General features: G+C 45.2%; 1 protein-coding gene across 4 annotated transcripts in view; it reads left to right on the plus strand.

Annotated features, from left to right (window-relative positions):
- Positions 1-18,358, plus strand: part of SEMA3F (semaphorin 3F) — a 418,190-nt gene that overhangs the window by 229,950 nt on the left and 169,882 nt on the right. For all 4 annotated transcript variants that reach the window (XM_029599645.1, XM_029599643.1, XM_029599642.1 and 1 more), the window contains one exon: positions 5,031-5,191. In XM_029599645.1, the coding sequence (XP_029455505.1) occupies positions 5,031-5,191 (161 nt within the window). The remainder of the gene's footprint in view (positions 1-5,030; positions 5,192-18,358) is intronic.

Raw genomic sequence — 18,358 nt, forward strand, 5'->3', positions numbered from 1 at the left:
CTTCGGCCTCCCTCCACTTTTCTCCCTGCTCCCATTCCTCCTCCTGTTGCTCTCTATCTCTCTTGCGCCCAGTGGCCACAGCATAATATCATATTCTGTTACTTTCATTACACCAGAATTGTTTTGTATGCTGAGATTTAGGGGAAAATATCCGGCTCTGTCCCCACTGTTAGGGGAGCAGTGTGTATGTTGGGGGTGGGTCTGTGTTCACAAAGCATATATATACAGAGCTGGAGGCACAGGATTTATATTGGGTTTGTCTTGCACATGAGATACTTGCATTGGGCCAAGCAGCTTCTTTCTGTTATGTATACAGGCAACATATTGACATGCACTCGGACATTCTTTTCAATCAGCTGAGTGGTGCACAAACAAATAGGACAGTTTCTGCGTCTTTAAGCCACATTTGCTTTGACTTTGGTTGCATCTCTTGGTATTTGATATTTTTATTTATCTCCATACGTAGTACAGAATTATCACTGAGTACTGACATTTCTATGAGTAATGCTGTTTTTGTAGTTTTCTCCTTTACCACGATGTCTGGTTTTCTAGCATCGAGCATTTAATTGGTCTGGGAATGAATAATTATACTGTATGATTTATGCAAATAATGTATGTAAACTAGAATGACATTAACTGAAAATGTAAATTAATAAATTGGCAGTGGGAACATGGGTGGAGCTTGGCTACCCCCCTTCCCCCTCCCCAATCAAAAAGGCATTCTCCTGCCCCTGAGTGGAAGAACTGATATTACTTAGCATTTTTTGAACAATCACTGGCCTGAGCAGGTGGTAACGATTACGCTCTATACCATACTGCATTGAGGCCAATATTCAGTAGGCCAGTTAGTGGGCAAGTTATCCGGCTGAAATTAGCCAGAAAACTTGTCCCCTATAATCAGCAGGATAAATGTCCTGCTGAATATATTCCGTTAAAGTTATCCAGCTACATGTAGCCAGATAACTAAAAAAAAACCCCAAAAACTATAGCCATAGTGAACATAGTCGCTTAGGCTTTTTTTTTTAGTTCTCAGGCCTGGTGTGGGCAGGTAACTTCCTGCTTAACCGGATGTCTTCAAACGATATTCATTTAAGTAGAGCTGCTAAACCCTAATAAATAAATAAATAAAAGGACCAGCAGCCGATCCCCTCCCTCTTTCCCAAAATGTCATACATGGCCCCCTTTGAGCCGTCTATCGTGAAATCCCCAAACCCCTATCACATATCGTAAAAGTCCTTGGGATGCTAAGTTTGTTATCCAGGGGCCTCTGCCCCGATTTTCTCAAATGATGCTCATCGGGCTTTCCCCCCCCCCCCCCCCATTTGCAGTGCTGATGTGGCACAGCACCCCCCATCTAGCGCCTACCCAAAGGTAAACGTTAATTTCTGCCGGCGCGGGGGAAGTGCACTGAAAAGCAATATTAAATCGGAGGTCCCGAAAGTTAAAAAAAATAGAAAAAACAAATTTGAAATAGGCCCGTGGCTCGCAGGTCGAAAACCGGATGCTCAATTTTGCCAGCGTCCGGTTTCTGAACCCGTGACTGTCAGAGGGCTCGAGAACCGACGCCGGCAAAATTGAGCGTCGGCTGTCAAACCCACTGACAGCCGCCGCTCCTGTCGAAAAAGAGGCGCTAGGGATGCGCTAATGTCCCTAGCGTCTCTTTTTACCGCCGGGCCTAATTTAAATAAATTAAAATACTGTATCGCGTGCACAGGAGAGTGGCCTGTGCGCACACCGGGAGAGCAGGCGCTCGCCTGCTCTCCTGCGATTTTACTGTATCGGCCCGTTAGTAATTGGTTAAGTTAGCTGGTTAAGTTAATCTCAACCCGAAATGCCTCTTTTTTATCCGGCTAAATTATAGACGGATAAGTGGATAAATATTTTAAAAGTTGCCATGTAGACAGATAAATTGTGAGTTATCCTTCTAAATAGTTTGGAATATTGACCTCATATTTAAGGTAAGAATTCCTATTTTCTGTGGTATTTTTTGTTTCTGTTACTATTTGTAGTTTATTTGACCCTATAACAAATAGCATTACTTCTCTTCCTAATGACCTTTTCTGTCATTTCTTTGCAATTTTTGGCCGTGTGATGGTGTCTTATTGGTTATCATCCTTCCACCAGGATACCATGATGCTTGAAATGTACTTATTTATTTATAAACTCATGTTCTGCCTTATTCAGCTTCTTGCTGTTCTGGGCAGTGCACCCTTGAAAACCAGGTATTCTAGTTCATCTAACTTGTTGTTAGGCTTTGAGATGTTGCATTTCCCATCAGTAGAGACCATTGATCCAGATGTCTGATCTTCTCATATTCTTGGGATCAGGAAGACATTTTGGGGGGCTGGGTAAGTGGCAGGTATTCAGATTTTTCTTTGGGCCACCACAAAGAAATAACTGGGAAAGTAGGGGTACTAGAAGACATCTGGGACTATTGGCATTTTTCAAACTATATAGAAATGTTTGTCTGTACTAAGCTTAGGCACACAGTCACTCCTGTTCTGTATATGAAAGAAATATTCTGCTCCTGCACTGTGTGTACATGTGAGAGGATGATTATTTAATGCATTTATTATTTCAGTTTTTAATTGCCTTTTCAGCAAGCTCAATACTTTGGACTTTACAAGATCAGTGTTCAAAGCCATTTAGATGGATAACTCACAAGTTTTCCATCTAACTCACAAGTTATCCATCCAAGTTACCCATTTAAATGTTTAGATTTTAATAATGACCTTATGGATGCCTGTTCCTGCTCTGTTTGTGTAATATTATTATAATGCTTACTCCTGCTGTGTGTGTGTGTGAGGATTATTGTCATACCTGCTCCTACTGTCAGTGGAGGCAATTTTGTGTAGTCTGCCTAGCTGCAAGGTACGCTCTTACATTTGTATATATGTACCTTGGGGCTAATTTTCAAAGGGAACCTAAGTAACTTGTAAGAAGAGACAAGTCAGCCCGAAAGAGTATGACTGCATAGTGCCTTCAAGAAGATACTAGGGTGATCTGCACGGAATGGGGGTTATGACTCTTAACAGCAGTGGTACCATAGCATGGCTCTTCCAAGAGGGCTTGGGGTGACCTGTGTGAAGGAATCGTGGTTGAAACCCAAAATTCTATGAGCTTAGCGAGGGCAGATTTTTTTAAGCAGCATCACTAACCTTGACGGTTGAGGGGATTATTACAATACTTGGTAGTTAACCATAAAAGCAGGCCTGGGTGATGGCTTAAGCTGTGGTTTGGTAAGAAAAAAACTTGAAGGTAACAAGGTCTGAAATGGCCTTTTAATGGAGGTGATGGAGGCCATCAGCGTAACAGATTTCGGGGCATTCTTGGGACAGCTATAGAGGATGGTGGTAGGAAAAAGATTGAGAGGTCAGGCAAAAGACATGATGGAGGGATGTTGAGTTGCATATGGGAATTTGTGGAGGTAATTTTCAAACAACCCTAGTAAATTAGGCAGCAAAAAACGTGCGTAAGTTACAGCAATTTTCAAAGTGGACTTGCACGCATACATCCTCTTTGAAAATCAATCCACCAGATCTCCCCACACACACTTACACCTGCTATTATGTTTGTAGAAAATTCTCAGGAATATTTGCACATGGACTTTTGAAAATGAAAAAGTAAGCATGCAAGTCCAAACTCCTCCCTTACTTCGCCTCTCAGTCCAGTTAAACTTAAGGGTGAACAGGCAGGAAACGATATGGTAGTTTAGTAAAGATCATTTCTGTGATAAAGGCAAAGTTTTATCCCCAGAGGAGTCTTTCAAAATTATTCTCTCTAAGTGCATCTACTCAAAGTGGATAAATCTAAACTAGGCAGACTGTCTGGGCCATTTTGGGCTTTATCTGCCATCATGTACTGTGATACTAGTTGCTCGTACCAATAGTGCAAATGTATATGTACCTGGGGGTAAAATAGCATGAAATAAGTGCGCTGTTTTCCTTCGCCAACTTTTCCATGCCCCTCCTCAGGAATACCCCTTTATATACCAGCTAGAAGTACGCTCCGTGTGAAAGGAAGCATGTACTTTGAACTGCTCTCAGTGGGACAAGTTTCATCCTGGACAGCCTTTGAAAATTGCCCTCTGTGTGTGTATGTGAGATGATTATTCTCCTGCTCTAGATGTTAAAGGATTATTGTAATGCATTGCTTGCTCCTGCTCTGTGCGTGGGTAAGAGAGGATTATAATGCCTGTTGTACCTGTGTGTGAAAGGATTATTATAATGCCTACTCTGCATCCATGTGAGAGAGGATTATTGTACTTCTTGTTCTGTGTGTGTGTGTGTGTGTGTGTGTGTGTGCGTGCGTGCGTGCATGCATATACAGGGCTTCTATACGTGCTTCCTGTGTAGTGGGTGTAAAAGAATCATTAGAACGCTTTCTCTGGCACAATGATTGTGAGAGGATTATTCCAACGCCACCTTCGGCTTTGTGTTTATGAGAGGATTATTCTAACCCTGCCTCCTGCTTTGTGTTTTGTGAGAGGATCATTCCTATGCCTGTTATTGCGTTACCCTCCGGCATGCACTGTAGTTGTGCGAGTGGGAAGCCATAATGATAACCGTAACACGATAGCACAGTACTGCTATCCCATTATTATTATATCATTATTATTATTATTATTATTATTATTTTTGGATTTATTACATCCCTTTCTGCATAGGAAATTCACCCAAAGCAGGATACAGCATATTAGAATGGTAACGCACAATCAGAGATCAGTAGCAGCTTTCAGTTCTAGTCCGAATAAGTTGCAGGCAAGGGCAATGACTAAATTTAAAATAACATAGCAGTAAAAACTAAACATGGAGTAAAATAGACTACTCCCACTGCTCCGTGAAGTGGGAGTAGTCATGCATTTGTCGGAGCTCTTCTGGAAGAGAGTTTCAGAGGGCAGGCGTTGCTTCTGAGAAAGATTGTTGGCATGTATATGTACCTTTAATTTCCACGTGAAGAGGGAATGGGGGATCAGAAGACATGGAGCATGCTGGTTGTGACAATACCTGGAATCTTTTACTATTTTTCAGAACTGAAATCAACAGGCACAGCTCGTTTCTTTAACTTTCTGCTGAATACGACAGACTACCGAATCCTGCTGAAGGACGAGGACCATGATCGCATGTATGTGGGCTGCAAGGACTACATCCTGTCTCTGGACCTGCATGATATCAACCGCGAGCCCCTTATAGTAAGAATTCTCAGCTGAACCTGTTACGAAGAACCTCTCACACATCGCTCATAGTAAGAAAGTCACCTGCTCCAGATAGTAAGAACCTTGGTCACACAGCTTTCGTAGAAGAAGCTCTTACCTTCTGCTAACAGCTTTGTTCTCATATCTCATTGTAAAAAATTCTCACTCACCTGTTCCTTTCACACGTTTGTGATAATGAGAGTTCTTCCCTCATTAGGATTAATGATGAACCCCCAATCCTGATTTAAAGATCCTCTAATACATCCCTCCTAGCAAGAACTCGCACCTGCTTCCAATGTTAAGAATTTTTCTCACATACATCAGAGCAAGAACACTTTCCTGCTCCCGACAGTAAGAATTAGATACCACTCATAGTAAGATTGCTCAGTTTCTCTTGCTGAAAATCTCTTGCTCGCACACCCCTCATAATAGAAACTAAAGCAATTGAATTATTAGCACAAATTTGAAACTTGAGGGCAGTAAGGCCAATCATCAAGGCTTCAACCTTGGCTACTGTCCATTTGCATGCCTTTCACATACATTCAAAATTCAATCATCTTATAAAAATCTTTCTCTGAGAACAAGCAGGATGGCAGTCCTCACAAGTGTATAACATCATCTAGTGAAGCCCGGCCTGGAACTTTTATGTCAAACTTTGTAGAATTTTGACTGTGCCTCACTGGACATGCGTCCAAGTGAGGGTCCTTTTTGTCTCTTCTTTTCCATGGAGCCTACCGGTCATGATTCCTCACTTTCCTGGTCCTTGTTTTCTTTGGCGGAAATATTTAGCAGGTTCATTCATCTAGGGGTCCAGTGGTCTTGCTTCATCTCCTTGTATTCACTAGGTTGGTTTTTCATTTGTTTTTCTAAGTTTCTATGTTGTCTTTTCTGCCTAATCTGTGCACAGTTGGTGCCTAGTGGGCATTGGCCAACCATCGAGTTTGATTTTGCTTCCCTTGTTTTCCTGCCGACCATGGATATGCAGTCCAGGGGCCTCCAGCATTGCCTTTGGTATGCCAGGATTATATCTGTCATGGATCCCCATGACAGATATATCCTGTGCTTAGGGTCATTGTATAACATCTGAAGAAGTTGTTTTTATGCAACCATGATCTCAAAAGGACAATAGTCCCAACTGGAGCAGATGGAGAAACACTTCGGATACCGGAAGACAGATCCATCAGCATTAAAGGACCTGGGAACTGCAACAGATGCTGGTGATGCATTGACATTGAGGGGGCAGTCCACAACTCTCAACATCAGACATTGGTATGGACCAGAGAGATAAACCATCACCTATCTTCTCAAAGAAGGTGTAAGGTATGGCTTCTTTGACACCTGCATCAAGCAAAGGCAAAGAAGCATTGGCATCGGTGCATTGGGAAGAAGCTTCCCTGAGACTGGAGTTCCTTGGGTTTGAGGCCCAAGTAGACTAATGCACCCTTCTCTGAGTCCATGTCCTACGTGGGAGTCCTTACCACTGGCCTATCAATCAGGATCTGACTCTGAACTTTCTAGAGGTATAGCTATAGATTCGGTGTTGCCTCTGATCAAGAGGAATCAACAAGCTTTCCCTCCAACTCTTCTCCTGCCCCAGAGGCGTCCACTCCTGAAGACCTCTCCTTCACTGATTTTATTAGACAAATGGCAGAGGACATTCCTTTTGCTTTTTTTGACTGAGGATAAAACCAAAAATAAGATGCTGGACATCTGGTTCATAGAGCCCTCCAAGGAAGTTATGGCAGTCCTAGTTCTCAAAATCATTCAGGAGGTGCAGATGAGGATGCGGAAGCCCACTCGTGACTCCCATGAACAAGAAGGCGGATGCAATATATCTCCTTCAGAAGGCTCCCAGATTCAGAAAGAGTCAGTTACCACACCAATCTGTGGTGGTCAAATCTATTCTCGAGGTCTAAGAGGACTAAGAATCATTCTTTGGTGCTTCTGGGTAATAATTCTAGAACTCTGGACACTCTTGAGAGGAAGGTGTTTCAGGGGGCTATGCTAAAAACTCGCATAACCTCCTACCAGCTCTTCATGGGCCAGTACTTGTGGGATCTATTGAAGCAGATGTAGTAGTGGCTGAGCAGTTTCCTCAAAAGCAGAGAAGTATGGGAAATACATGGTCCGCTTTACCTATCGATGTTTTCAAAACGGCATCGAGAGGTTCTGCTGTGAGGATTGGTACCCACAGACCCATCTGGCTGCAGGTCTCAAGTCCAGGGAAGACTTGTAGATGTATCATGTACTGGAGAGAATCTCTTCTGAGGTAGAGTTAAACAAGGGGGTAACACAGATACATGAATACTGTGCAACACTTAAGCCAACTCTCCACAGCCACTCTAGACCATCCCTCCTCTTCCAGGAGGTATCTGAGAATTTGATAGTGAAGGTGCATTTCCAGCTGAGGAGGCGCTGGCCTCCACCCCTTGGAACCATACTTATCACTCCCCTCATGCCCATCCATGGCAGCAGTAGTCCCCTAAGCCAAAGCCAGCACCCCAGTCAATGCCTGGGATGGGGTTTTGAATGGATCGCAGAGATCATAGCTTGCATTCTCATACCAATGCCATCAGAGGTGGCACCAGTATGAGATTTTACGTAAACCATTCACCCACTGTAACTTCAGATGTATAGGTCCTTAGCATCATAAGAGGGTATAAATTACATCTATTTTATCTTCTTCCAAATTGCCCCCAGACTCTAACTGGGGTCATTCACTGCATCAGGCATTGCTTCAGAGGAGCTCTCCTTGCTCTTGGAGACCAATGTGATCGAGCCCGTTCCACCATGCAAAAGAGGACAGGAATTGGAGTAGAATTCTGAAGAAAACAGGAGGAATCCATCCCATCCTAGACCTAAGGGCCTTGAACAAGTTTCTGAAAAGAGAAAAGTCCCCTGGGCACCTTGATTCCCTTTCTTCAAAAATTGGGATTGGCTATTTTCTCTCTGTTTCAAGGATGCATACACCCACATAAAGATATTTCATAAGAACATGCCATACTGGGTCAGACCAAGGGTCCATGAAGCCCAGCATCCTGTTTCCAACAGTGGCCAATCCAGGCTACACGTACCTGGCAAGTACCCAAAAACTTATATCCCTTGCTACTGATGCTAGTAATAGCACTGGCTATTTTCTAAGACAACTTGATTAATAGCAGATAATGGACTTCTCCTCCAAGAACTTATCCAACCCTTTTTAAACCCAGCTATACTAACTGTACTAACCACATCCACTGGCAACAAATGCCAGAGTTTAATTGTGCATTGAGTGAAAAAGAACTTTCTCCAAACTTTCCCCATCATAGGAAATTTATCAGATTATTATGGGAATGTCAGCCACATGTGTCTTCACCAAATGTCTTGCTGTGGTGGAGCTGCACATGTGAAAACTGAGGATACATGTGCATCCCTATCTGGTTGATTGGCTCATCAAGAGATCATTGCAGGCAGGTGCCACAGAATTAATACATAAGATCATCCAAGCATTGGAGTCATCAACCACCCCAGGTCCCATTAGCCCATCATCTCAATTGAAGTTTATTGGAGCTCTGCTAGTCACAACTCAGGCAAGAGCCTTCCTTCTACAACAGAGAGCTATCATCTTGAGATCCACAGTGGAAAGGATCCAGATGAGTTAGTAGATATCAGTATGGAACATGTTGATGATGGGCCTTAAAGCTTAAATTGTATATATAATACCCTCAGCACATCTTCAAATGAGGAGAGCCAATGGACATTCAGGATCTACATGACAGCATTCATATCATAGAACAGCTCAATAATTCTCTGTCCTGGTGGCAGGGCAATTCCAATTGAAATTGTCCTTTCTATGGATGCATCCAATTTGCATTTGTGGTTTCATATAGAGGGGCTCTGCACTCAAGGGTTCTGGTCTGTCTGAAAAAAAGCTTATTCACATAAACGTCTTGGAGTTGAAGGCAATTAATTATGCTCAAAAGGCTTTCAGAGATCAGTTAGCCAACAAAGTAGTCCTAGTCCAAATGGACAACCAAGTTGTGATGACCTGCATCAACAAGCAGAGAGGCATGGGATTGTACTTCCTGTGTTAGGAGACTGTGCAGTTGTTGATCTGGGCCATCTCCTAAGGGAGGTTTCTCAGGGTTACATATCTGGCAGGCATTGAGAATGTCCTTGCAGACAGATTGAGTCACAACTTAGAACCATACAAATGGTTCCTGGACCAAGGGGAAGCAAATCATGTATTCCATGAGAAGGGCACACCCACAGTGGATTTGTTTGCATCACCTCAGAACAGGAAGGTTCCTCTCTTATTTTCCAGGATAAGGGAAAGGGATACATTTGCCCTTCATTAGGGCAGGAGCCTGCTGTACACATATCTTTCCAATACTACTAGTTGCAAAGACTCTGTTGAAGCTGAAAGGAAACCAGGGAACCATGATTCTCATAGCATCCTTTTGGCTGAGACAGCTTTGGATCCCACTCCTCAGGGATATGTTCATCAGGAAACTGATTAGGCTGGGAAATCCCTCAGAGCTCCGGATCAAGGCAGGTTGCATCACCTGAACATTTGATCCCTGGCTCTCACTGCCTGGACATTGAGAGGCTGACCTTGCTTTCTCTTGATCTGTCAAAGAATGAACCTCAGATTCTCTTAGTTTCAAGAAAGGATTCTACTAGGAAGTACTTTAGGCTAAAATGGAGGAGGTTTGCCTTGTGTGAGCAAAAGGCTCTAGATCCTTTTTCCTGCTCTACACAAAACTGCTTGATTACCTTCCACATTTTTCCTAGTCAGGTGTCAAGACCAACTTATTAAGAGTTCACCTCAGTGCAAGTGATGCTTACCACTTGCAAGTAGATGGTAAATCCATCTCTGCACAGCCTTTGGTTGTCTGATTCACAAAGGGCCTGCTTTATTTGAGGTCTCTCATCAGTCCTCCAGCTGTGTCTTGGGACATTAATGTGATTCTGTTCTAGTTGATGAAAGCTCCCTTCGAGCCATTGTGCTTCTGTGACTTGAAGAACGTTACTTGGAAGGTCATACTTTTGGTGGTGGTCACTTCTGCATGCAGGGTCAGTGAGCTCCAGGCTCTAGTAACCTATCCACCTTATAGCAAATTTCATCATGCTAGGGTGGTTCTGCACCCCCATCCTACCTATGGTGGTGTCAGAATTCCATCTTAACCAGTGAATCATCCTTCCATCATTTTTTTTTCCAGGCTACATGTCACCAAGGTGAACAAGCACTGCACAATTTGGATTACAAGAGTACTTTGGCCTTCTACCTAAAGCAGACTGAAGCCCATAGAAATGTCACTCATCTGCCATCAGTCCCTATGGAGGAGATCTGCAAGGCTGTGATGTGGAGTTCTCTCCATACATTTCCATCTCACTACTGTTGGAACACACAATAGTAGTTCAGCCAGTATCTGTTTGAGACATAAAACCCAACTCCACTCCCTCCTAAGGCCTATTTTTTTTTTGTTTCAGGCTGCTCCTCTTGGAAAAGTTATAAAATAGAAAAAAAGGGCTTGTTGCCAACAAAAATAGTTTGCTGTTCCCGCTGGCACTTGTTGTTCCTCTTTTTTTGTTTGGGGCAGTCTGTAGCTAGGGATTCCCCACATATAAGGACTGCCATCCTGCTTGCCCTTGGAGAAAGCAATGTTGCTTACTAGTAACAAATAGAGATGTGAATTGGAACCGGAATCGGTTCCGGTTTTGGATTCGTGGACTATCGGGAAATTATTTTTCCCACGGTCCAATCGTTTTTTTTTTTATTGGTTGTGCAGAGCCGATAACCAAAAAACACAGCCCGACCCTTTAAAATTAGTTCTTTAGTATCCCCCCACCCTCCGGACCCCTCCAACTCCCCCCAAAAATTTTTTAAGTACCTGGTGGTCCAGTGGGGGTCCCGGGAGCGTTCTCCCGCTCTGAGGCCGCCGGCTGCCAGTAAATAAAATGGCGCCGATGGCCCTTTGCCCTTAGCATATGACAGGGTATCCGTGCCATTGGCCAGCCCCTGTCACATGATAGGAGCAATGGACGGCCGGCGCCATCTTTAAAAATGGCGCCCCCCCCCCATAACGATAAGAGAACCCATGAAATTAATCGTGGGGTTTCCTATCGCTATCGGGGACCCCCCCCGATATCTGACGAGATTGAAAATATCATCCGATATCATCCGATATTTTCAATAGTCAGATAAACAATTCACATCCCTAGTAACAAGTGTTCTCAGGGGACAGCAGGAACTCAGTTCACACAAAACCTGCCCACCTCCCCTTTGAGTTGGCTTCTCCTTATAATGATAAGGAACAAAAGTAAAGGGATACCCGCGTGATCATGTTGCATAATGGCAGGCGAGCATGCCCAGTGAGACATAGTCAAAGTTCTAGAAAACTTTGGCACAGAAGTTCCAGGCTGGACTCCACCGGATGGTGTCCCTCACATGTAAGGACGGCCATCCTGCTATCCTCCGAGTCCGCATGGTACAGGTAAGCAACTCTGCTATCTTAAGTGGAGAGTCTGTCTCATATTTATTTATCTTATAATAAGAACTGTAACCTGCCCCCACTACTACTACTTATCATTTCCATGGCCCCTCTAAACATATGCAGCGCTGTGTGTAGCAGCGAGTGAGATTGTTGTAGCAGTTTTATTCAGTAAGTCTAACTCTATAAACATTTTTCTAAGCTTTCCATATCAGGCCTTTTTTTCTCCTCTCCAGTTGTCTCCTTTATCAGTCTGTTTTCCTAAGGATTATCTTTTTGCTCATTTTCTGTCATCTCTCCCTCCCACAGTTCTCTTCTTTTCTTCTTTCTCTGTTCCTCCCTCCACAATCACCTGCCCTTTTCTCTCTCTCTCTCTCTCTCTCCCCCCTTCCCAACACTCGTGTTGTATCTCTTCCTTCATCCCTTTCTCCATAACTTTCTTGTTTTGCTCCCCGTTCTTCCAAGCTTTTCACTCCATTAGTGGAGATGGGGGCCTGATCGGCTCCATTCTTTCCAGCCCTGCAGTTTATCTCACACCTTCATCCTTGTGTCACATTTTCAGGCTCCTGCCCATATCTCACTCTGTTTTATTCTTTATTCTCTTCCCTCTACCCAACCCTCTTCACTTCTCTTCTTTTACATTGCGCCCCTCCTCCTCACTCCCTTCCTCCTAAGTCTCCTTTCAACTTCCTCTCCTCTCCGCTAGTCCCTTTGTGAGTAATTTTCAAATGCACTTTCACCTGTCAAATAGTATTTCACACCGTAGAAATGGGGTTTTGTAAAACTGCTCGCCCGATGTGCGGGTAGACGTACACCATAGGCCATGTCCACATGCAGTTTAACAAGGCTGTGCAGAGGCATTGCTGGGGCCAGGGTCAGGGCAGAGTTTTCATGTGAGTGCATACCTCTCGATTTTAAAAAAGTAAGTGTGTAAGTTTGCATGGGAAATTTCTGGGCTCCAGAGAGCAGGGGTAACTTAAGGGGGTGAATTCAGTGGGATACTTTTCAAAGCTAACACGCACATGTATGTTCTCCGTGAAAACTGGTATAATGTATGCCTGTATTTTGTCACATAAATTGCCTGCGATGTTACAAAATTATCCGCCCTTAGATTTTCTCTCCTCCTCCTCCTCTCCCACCCCTGCTTCAGAGTCCACTTCAGAGAGCTCTTCTCCATCCCTTAGCTCTTAATTTCTGCCCCCTTCAAGGTCTTCTTCTCTCTGTCTCATTCAGGGTCCTCAACTCACACCTGTGCCCCCTCTTCAAGGTTTTCTCCTCTTTGTCCCTGCCTCACCCATTCCAGGTCTTTTATCCTCTTCTATTTCCTCCGTCTTTAAAGATTCTCTCTTTTCTTCCCTATCTTTCTGCCATTCACCTCAGATTCCTTTTCCTCTTTCCTGGATCATCCCTTTAACCCTTTTAGGGTTCTGACCTCTTCCCAGGGGCAGTCACTCCAGGACCCGGAGAGGAGGGATGAGGAGAATAATGGCAGAAAGGGAGGAGGAAAACAACAGTTTCAGGACTGGGGATGTAGCAGAGATGGGAACTGGAAGGGAGGGAAATTGACAGCAGCAGTGACAACATCTGGAGGGAGGTGACCGCAGGCGGTCACAGTGAGGTGAGGGAGAGGAGATACACAGACAGCAACAGAATCGGGTGGGTGGAAGCCGCGCAAGATAATTGCAATATTTAATTTAATTTTCGATTTCGATTCTGCCTTTTCGTGACCGGACAGGCTCTTCAAAGCAGATTACAATGAGGTTAGGAAAGCCGCTGGCAGTGGATTACTTATTTATTTACATTGTTTTCTAGAGATGTGAATCGTGTGCCAGATCGTCTTAACGATCAGATTTGGCTGGGGGGGGGGGGGGGGGAGAAATCTGATCGTTAAGATATGTGAATTGGAATCGTTTCCGATTCCAATTCACATCGCTAATTTTTTTTTTTTAGGGAGGCCCGTGCCACTAAAAAAAACAAAACCCACCCGACCCTTTAAATCGACCCCCCCCAAAACCTTTTAAAATTACCTGGTGGTCCAGGGGGACCTTGGGGGGCCTCGGGGAGAGATCCAGGGGGGCCTCGGGGTGAGAGGAGAGATCCAGGGGGGCCTCGGGGAAAGATTTCCCGTTCCCAGGCATCAGCTGTTCTAAAAAAAATGGCGCCGATGCCCCTTTGCCCTTACCATGTGACAGGGTATCCGTGCCATTGGCCGGCCCCTGTCACATGGTAGGAGCACTGGCGCCGGCCATCTTTACTCATCAGCCCTAGGCTGAGCCCTGAGCCATTTTTTTTTTAGAACAGCTGATGCCTGGGAACGGGAAATCTTTCCCCGAGGCCCCCCTGGATCTCTCCTCTCACCCCGAGGCCCCCCTGGATCTCTCCCTGAGGCTCCCTGAGGCCCCCCTGGACCACCAGGTAATTTTAAAAGGTTTTGGGGGGGTCGATTTAAAGGGTCGGGTGGGTTTTTTTTTTTTTTTATCGGGCCATCGGCGCCATTTTAATTAGTGGCAGCCAAAATGGCGCCGATGGCCCGAGAGCGGGAGATCGCGCCGGGACCCCCCTCACTGGACCACCAGGTAACTTAACATTTTGGGGGGATTTGGGAGGGTGGGGGAGGGTAAGGAATTGGTTTTAAAGGGTCGGGGTGGGTTTAGGGGTTGTTTTGGTGTGCCGGTTTTCCCGCCCTCCCCCAAATAATTCCCGTGCCCTATTTAACGATACAATACAAATGCCCCTGACGATAAATCGGGGGCATTTGCATTGTATCGTGCACTCTAACGATTTAGAACGATTTTAAAATTACCTGACGATAATTTTAATCGTTCAAAAACAATTCACATCCCTATTGTTTTCTCTTCCGCCTATCAGAACTCTAACCATCCTAGGAGGATAACCACACAGTACATACACTTTTACCAGCTACATAGATACAGTTAAAGGGGGATTACAGGAGCGTTAAAGTTGAATTAAATGGTTGTATGTATAGATAGTAAAAGCTGAAAATGCATGTGGTTGAGGTAAATAACAAATGTTCAGTGTCGTACCCTTACCTGCACATGTTCTATGGAGCTGCTGCTCAGTTCATCTTCAGACTCTGAACCCTGCTAACTTCTTTCAGAGCTTTATCCAGCCGAGGCACAAGAAAGTTCAGTAGAAAAGCTTATCGCTTCTGTTTGCATGAACTCTGGAAGAGGAAAATGGGCCACCGAGGGGCTTCTCTTTTGGTTACAGACTTTCGGAGAATAGAAATCACTATTAAACGTCCCATTATTTTGGACCAGGTCTCAGATGCCTAGGAGAGTTGGAGAAGTCAGATAGCAGCAGCACTGGAGGTCAAGTGTGGTGGCAGAGAGGGAGATGGGCAGTGATGGCATATCACAAGAGAGGGTGGGACTCAGCTGGCAACATCATTACTGAGCAATCAAGAGCAGCATTAGCATGCAAGTGGGAGAGAGAGGATTGGCTGACAGCAGCAGTGAGAGAAAGGTGGTGGCTAATGGCAGCAGCATTAATGGGTGGGTGTGAGGGAGTAGAGTGGAGTGGATGGTGGCAACAACAGGGATGTTGTTAGCACTGGGCACACAGGGGCCTTGCCTTGAGCTTTAGCCACGGCCCACATTAAGCTTTTTTTTTTTTGTTTCAATCTCTGACTTATCCTGCCTGCACTGTCCGTTATTACACTCCTCTGGGAGTCAAGGCTGCTTGTGCTCCACTGTGTCCCTGCTGTGTGCTCCCTGCCAATGGAAGAAAGGAGGCTGCTGTCAGCAAGGCCCACGCAGCCAGAGGAGACTTCTGCTATTAGTTGGGCCCAAATGGGAAATGAGCCTGTTGCTGCTGTGGGCTGGGCCACGCAACTGAAGGAGACTTCTACATTGGCTGGCCCGCTGGGAAAGAAGCTGCTGTGCGCGGGGAATGAGGCTGCTGCTTTCGGCTGGGTCCGTGTGCCCAAAGAGGATTGCTGCTTTGACTAGGCCATGTGGCCAAAAAAAGAAGGCTGCTATTACCTGCACTGCCGAAGAAAGGAGGCTGCTACTGCCTTAATCCTGCATGTTTCTGGGAGAAAGTGAGTATGCTGTGTGTGTGTGAGAGTGTGAATGTACGTTGAACGGTTGCGTGTGTGAGCAAATACCATATGAGAGAAAGGGCATGTATGTGTGTTTATGGATGAGCGCATGAGTGAGAGCATGTGTGGGAGAATTTGAAAGAGAGAGCATGTATGGGTGTGAAAGAGAGAACTTGTGTGTATGTGTGTGTGTGAGTGAGAAAGCATTTGTGTTTGTGTGTGTGAGCATATGAAAGAGCTTGTGTGTGTGTGGAACAGAGTTACTGTGTAGGCCCAAGGAGGAAGTTGCTTCTGCCTGCATGTTTAGAGAAGAGAAAGCATATGTGTCTATGTGTGAGAGAAAGAGAGAGAAAATGAGAATGTGTGAGTGTGTGAGTGTGAGAGAGAGAAAGTGGATAAGTGTGTGTGTGTGTTTATGTGAGCATGTATGAGTAATTGAATGAGTGTGTGTTGAAGAGTTTGTATGGAAGAAAGGAGAAAGTTTGTGCACCTTCTGCCTCCTTTCTATTTCCACACTAATCTACGACAATTTAAGAATGACTGGAAATCAAAAGTTCCCAAGAATGGAGAGTGGGGGATTTTTTAATTTTTATTTGTTCTAATTATTGTATGCTATTTGTTATGATTTCTGCCCGCGGAGTTTTCCCCGCGAGCAGGCCTCTCACCTTGCTGCGCTGCCTGTCCCCTGTTGCGGCCGGACGCTGCTGACACCGGGCCTTCATCGTGGCAGGAGCCGCGGACCCCGCTTACTTCTCAAGCGGCCTGGAGGCCGCCACTGCTTCCGCGTTTTGCGGTGAACGGAGCCTGCCGCTGACGTCACGCTAAACGGCCAGGAGGCCGCTGCTGCTGCTACACTCCCATGGCCCGGACTGCCGCGGACTTGTTCCTTCACTCGCAGCAGGGAGCCACGAGTCAGCCTCTCTTCAGCGACAGCAGGCCGCTAGTGTTTCTCTGGGGTCTGTTCTGCGGCCTGGGGCCGCCCCTGCCTGTCTCCCACGGCAGGAACGCCACTATCAGCTGTCTCTGTTCCTCCTGCCTTCTTCTAGGCGCGTGGCCGCGCCTCTTTGCTGGATTTAAAGGGCCCGCAGCCGGATATGCCCTGGCCCCACCTGATGACATCATCCTGGGCTTCTTCCTGCTGGCCCTATAAAAGGGCTTCTTCATCACTTCAGCGTTTACCTTGCATTGGAGTTTTCTACTCCTGGAAGTCTCGTCTTCTAGCGCTCCGTCAGGTCTTCGTTCTTTGTTGGAGCTCCATGTCTCGTCTTGGTTCCCGAGTCTTCGTCTCCGTGGTTTCCTGATGTTCCATGTCTTCATGTTCTGAGGTTCCTAGTCCAGGCTACATGATGTTCCAGGCTTCCTGATGTTCTGAGGTTCTGCTCCTCCTTCACTCGTTCCGAGTCCTCCTGACCCTCCAGCTCCTTTGGTTCTCCAGATGACACCTTGTTGGGGTAAATCCATCTAGTCGGTTCCTGTTCTCATCATTGGAGTTTCATCTCAGCTGGATTCCCTTCCTGCGCTATTCCTGTTCTCTGCGTGGTCCGTGACCAGCCTCTCCAGGTTGTGTAGGGCGCGCTACAGGGACAGGGTGGTCCGTGACCAGCCCATTGGGTCCGCCCGTGTAGGTGGGCTGTGTAGGGCGCCCTGAGAGACAGTGCCACTGTCTGAACCTTCCCAGCTCCTTGTCTCGTCTAGAGTCTTCCAAGCTCCTCGTCCACATCCAGAGTCTTCTTGTCCATGTCTTGAGTCTCTGTGTTACAAGGCCTCCGTCTACCCTCATCCTCAGTCCGGCCTTCTGTTTCTTGCTGATATCCAGCGACAGGTCCGAAAGGGCTGGGAACGGTCGGAGGACTGTTCACTACCACTACCAGAAGCATGCAGGTCTGGCAGAGGGTTTGAATTTGTCTTCATCCATGCTTGGACACGTCTCGCCAACCCTCGGTGCTGTCTTGGATTCTTCTTGGATCGCGCCGAGGCCCAAGGGCACACAACCCCCTCAAGTTGGGATCGCTCTCCTAGCGGTCCCCAAACACAACACTATTTGATGTGTCTGCTGTTTGAAATATTTTATTGGGGTATGGGAAATTATTTTTAATTTGTATATGAATTTTTAATTTTTTTATATTATTTTCGTCAGCTGTTTTGAAATATCTATTTTTTATGAGTATGGTTTTACTATTATGATGTTTTATATTTCTTGTTCATTGTTTTATATGGAATGGTAATGCTTCTGGTTTTCCACTGTTGCACTGCATACAGAGTCTGGCTTGTTATGGTTTCCAATCCATTTTCCCGCATATTTTTATTTATATTTTTATGATCTCTTTATTCTATTTTGGGGAAGGTTTGTCTGTGTTCTGCATTTGTGACTGAGGTGAGGTAATCTACTAGTATGTAATTTCTGTGTAGGGATGTATAGCAGCTTATCTTGTTCTGTTTTCCTAATAAAGGTATATTGGTGTTTTAGGTTCTGGTGTATTATTTGTAGGGTTGTTTTTGTTTGAGTGCTGGTAGTTAGTGCTGTTTTGGTATAGGAGGTTTATAATATTGTAATTGCAGTTCACTTTTTTCAAGGGATTCTTTGTCAATGTTTTTCAGCATCAATTTAAAGAGAGCACAATTTTTAAA

The sequence above is a fragment of the Rhinatrema bivittatum genome, chromosome 4 (assembly GCF_901001135.1).
Source record: "Rhinatrema bivittatum chromosome 4, aRhiBiv1.1, whole genome shotgun sequence".
NCBI classification, from domain to species: Eukaryota; Metazoa; Chordata; class Amphibia; order Gymnophiona; family Rhinatrematidae; genus Rhinatrema; species Rhinatrema bivittatum.